Source organism: Notothenia coriiceps, unplaced genomic scaffold (assembly GCF_000735185.1).
Source record: "Notothenia coriiceps isolate Sejong01 unplaced genomic scaffold, NC01 NC01_scaffold00005786, whole genome shotgun sequence".
NCBI classification, from domain to species: domain Eukaryota; kingdom Metazoa; phylum Chordata; class Actinopteri; order Perciformes; family Nototheniidae; genus Notothenia; species Notothenia coriiceps.
The window spans coordinates 406,799-410,052 of NW_011338487.1; the positions used below are offsets into that span (position 1 = coordinate 406,799).

The window sequence follows — 3,254 nt, forward strand, 5'->3', positions numbered from 1 at the left end:
TGCACCGAACATATTAAGTCCAAAACAGTCGGGCATTGTTTCTGATAGCAACGTTTCTGATAGGGCCGTGGGTCCACATTTCAGATATTACGTCATATCGGACGCAAATCTGGATCAGCTCCGTTGTAGCCCCGTTTTTAGAGATTTGGGTACGGAGGAAAAGAGAGAGGGTTTTATTTTCTGACGCTGCGTGAGTTCCCCGACACACCGGGGACGCATCTTTATGTATAAAAGACATCACAAAGTGCATTTTGCAATTATAGGTCCCCTTTAAGAGAAACATGTTTTGAGTATTCTTTGGTACTGAGATCTAACGTTGCAAAGTGAAGCGATTTGGTATATTAATAAAAGAAAACATTATTTCTGAGAGCATTTTTATCCTAATTTATAAATCCATAATCTCAGAGATTATCAGAGTATTTTCCTAGTCAAATTATCTTGTTTTTAATAAATATAAATGATTAATTGTAGATAAAATGTTGTTTCTCTCTCTAACAATATATTTTCTTGACAATTTGTGTTATTTTTCACGGAAATAAAAATGTTAATCTTCTGAGTTTTTTCTTGCAGTTTTATTATTACTTTAATCTCGGAGAATCTTCTCTTCCCCAATCCATAGTTTATTTCATGTTTACCTACAATGGTCCTAATATGGCATCATTTAAAATGAATTCCACTTTTACCAGCTGTACATTCAATGGATTAACATTATAACATTCTGCAATGAATACTTTTACTTTTGGTACTTTACATATACAGTATATATTTTTTAATGTAATTTTACTTAAGCGTGATTTTGATTGCAACATTCGATGAGAGTATGTCCACTCACTGTAGGAAGTGGAATACAAACACCACCTTCAAGCTGAAGACTCAGACCTTCTGTTGTGTCACACCGACCTTCAGTGGTAAAATCTTCAGGAGGTGTTTATCCACAGTGCAAATGTACGGAAACAGCTTCTCAGTGAAAGTGTGTGTGAAGGTGTGTATGTGTGTGCTAGTGTCAGGATCAGAGAATGAAAGCTTTCCTCTGTTCCAGTCCAGATTCACTCTGACCCTCTGCAGCTTCTTCCTGAATACGAGTTGAGAGGGTGGAGCAGGAAGTGACAGTGCTGAGTATTCACCTTCACCGAACCATAATGTCCACAATCCAGACCGTATGTCTCTCTTCCTCGGGACAGACTCTGCTAACACACCCAGAATCCACTCTCTACTGTCTCCAACCTCAACATCCCAGCTGTGAGAGCCTGAGTTAAAGCCCTCCGAGGCCAGGACACCGCAGAAAGCATCAAACCTCTCTGGATTATCAGGACGTTTCTGTCTCCCTCCTTCCATCACACTGGTCAGATCTTCAGACAGGATGAGTTCTGGATGAGCAGTGTTTGGGTCCAGAACAAGAGGGAAATAGGAGACCAGGTAGCTCATCTTGCTCCAGATGTTAAAGGTGAGGTTGCCCAGGTGTTTGGCCTCGTCTATCAGAGCTCCTGGGGGCAGCTGTGGATCCTCCAGCAGGGGGCGCTGCAGCCTCTCCACTGCAGCCTGGTAGTTGTTCAGGAAGGAGGCGTGGTCAGCTTTCATCTCTTCCTCTGTGGCCCTGAGTGTGTGTGAAAGAGCTGCTATCTCTCTGCTCACAGCCTCCATCTTCCCCTCCATCACCCGACTCTTCTGCTCCTCTTCCTCCCTCAGTGCAGCCATCCTGGCCCCCTCTTCCTCTTCTAGAAACTGGTGAAGCTTCTGAAATTGCTCCTTAATCTGCGTCTCTGTGCGTCTGGCCTGGACCTTCAGGTGTTCTGCTGTTCCATCAAACTCCTTTTTAGCCTTTTCAAAAGCATCTAACTTCTTCCTAAAGGGTTTCAGAGTGTTCTGAAGTTCCATCCTGTGTTGTCGCGCAGCTTCATCGATGGGTCTGAAGCTGTGGTTAATATGTTTTTCTGAATCTCTGCAGACGACACACACCGGCTGCCTATGGTCCAGACAGAAGAGTTTGAGTTTCTCAGAGTGCAGATTGCAGAGAGCCTCTGAAGCGTTCTCATCCCTCTCTCTTTGAAAGGCCTCACAGAGGTTCTTTAACACCAGGTTACAGGGAGGCTTTCCCCTCGATGACCTTCTCTTGCATAAAGGGCACTCACGTGTTATTTTCTCTCTCCACCAGTCCGTCAGACAGCCTCCACAGAAGCTGTGACTGCATGACAGGAGAACAGGGTCTCTAAAGATGTCCTGACAGACCGCACAGCAGAGATCCTCCTCTGATCTTGAAGCCATTCTCTCAGAGTGAAGCTGAACACAGCCAATTAAACAGGCCTCGCCTGTGCTTCCCTCCTTGCTGCAGTTACTTTCACTTTTAGTTTTTTTTCAGCTGTAAAAGTATTTTAAAGCTTAAAAATCCTTGCTGTAAACGTCCTCCCTCAGGTGAATCCACGGCTTTGTAATGAAGGCGAATGTTACCGTTCTACTGTCTGTCTGTCTGTCTGTCTGTCTGTCTGTCTGTCTGTCTGTCTGTCTGTCTGTACGTCTTTTCTCACTGAGAGTTAAACAGAAACAAACTAGTTTCCTGCTTCCTCTCAAGATTATGTAATATCAGGGGTGGAGCTTTACTGGTAGGTTTTAATAGAAAGGGAAGAAGAAACTCTTTTGAAATTCAGGAGTGGCTCTGAGAGCACCGGAGTTAGGGTTGCAAAATTCTGGGAATTTTCAAAGATGGAAACTTTCCACGGGAATAAACAGGAATAAACTGGGAATTTTCTAAATTGAAGGTTGGCTCTTCATAGGGAACTTCAATATAGTTGGGGAATGTATATTTTCGCATAATCTTGACTAAAACAAACAGATGCCATTCAACTTGGATATCCATAACATAGCACACTGCTTACTGCATGGCTATTGAGACCACACAAAGGTTCGCAACAGGCTCACAAATGTGAGAGTGGAAAAACTGGTTGGCATTCGGGCAAACCTAAGGCTCTCTGAGCCTGACACAGAGCTATCCTCAACAAGGCTGGACAGTGACACTGAAGAGGAAGAGGAAGAGTGTGATGTTGATGAGGCCCAGGAAGAGCCCATTGACTGAAAGGCTTTAGCAAAAATGCAGAGGATTGCTTGAAGGAAGATTTGCTTTTGTTTAATGGGACTTTGTGGAGGGAGAAGGGCTCTTTTCATTTAACATTTTGAATGGGACTTTGTGGGGGGATGCATTTTTGTTCATTTTTAACTCAACATTTAACTCAACATTCCTGTTTTCGTTCTCCAATTAAACA

The 3,254-nt window shown here is 43.4% G+C and overlaps 2 protein-coding genes across 2 annotated transcripts in view; both read right to left on the bottom strand.

Annotated features, from left to right (window-relative positions):
- gosr1 (golgi SNAP receptor complex member 1) overlaps nt 1-3,254 on the bottom strand; it is a 28,672-nt gene that overhangs the window by 13,321 nt on the left and 12,097 nt on the right. The window lies entirely within an intron of this gene.
- On the bottom strand, nt 530-2,602 carry LOC104943188 (tripartite motif-containing protein 35-like). The gene has a single exon (XM_010768525.1). It carries the CDS (start codon nt 2,260-2,262, stop codon nt 874-876), a length of 1,389 nt encoding a protein of 462 aa, XP_010766827.1. The 5' UTR covers nt 2,263-2,602; the 3' UTR covers nt 530-873.

Bases quoted from the DNA above. Each gene is read 5' to 3' on its own strand.
- LOC104943188 (XM_010768525.1), bottom strand. From the start codon at position 2,262: ATGGCTTCAAGATCAGAGGAGGATCTCTGCTGTGCGGTCTGTCAGGAC.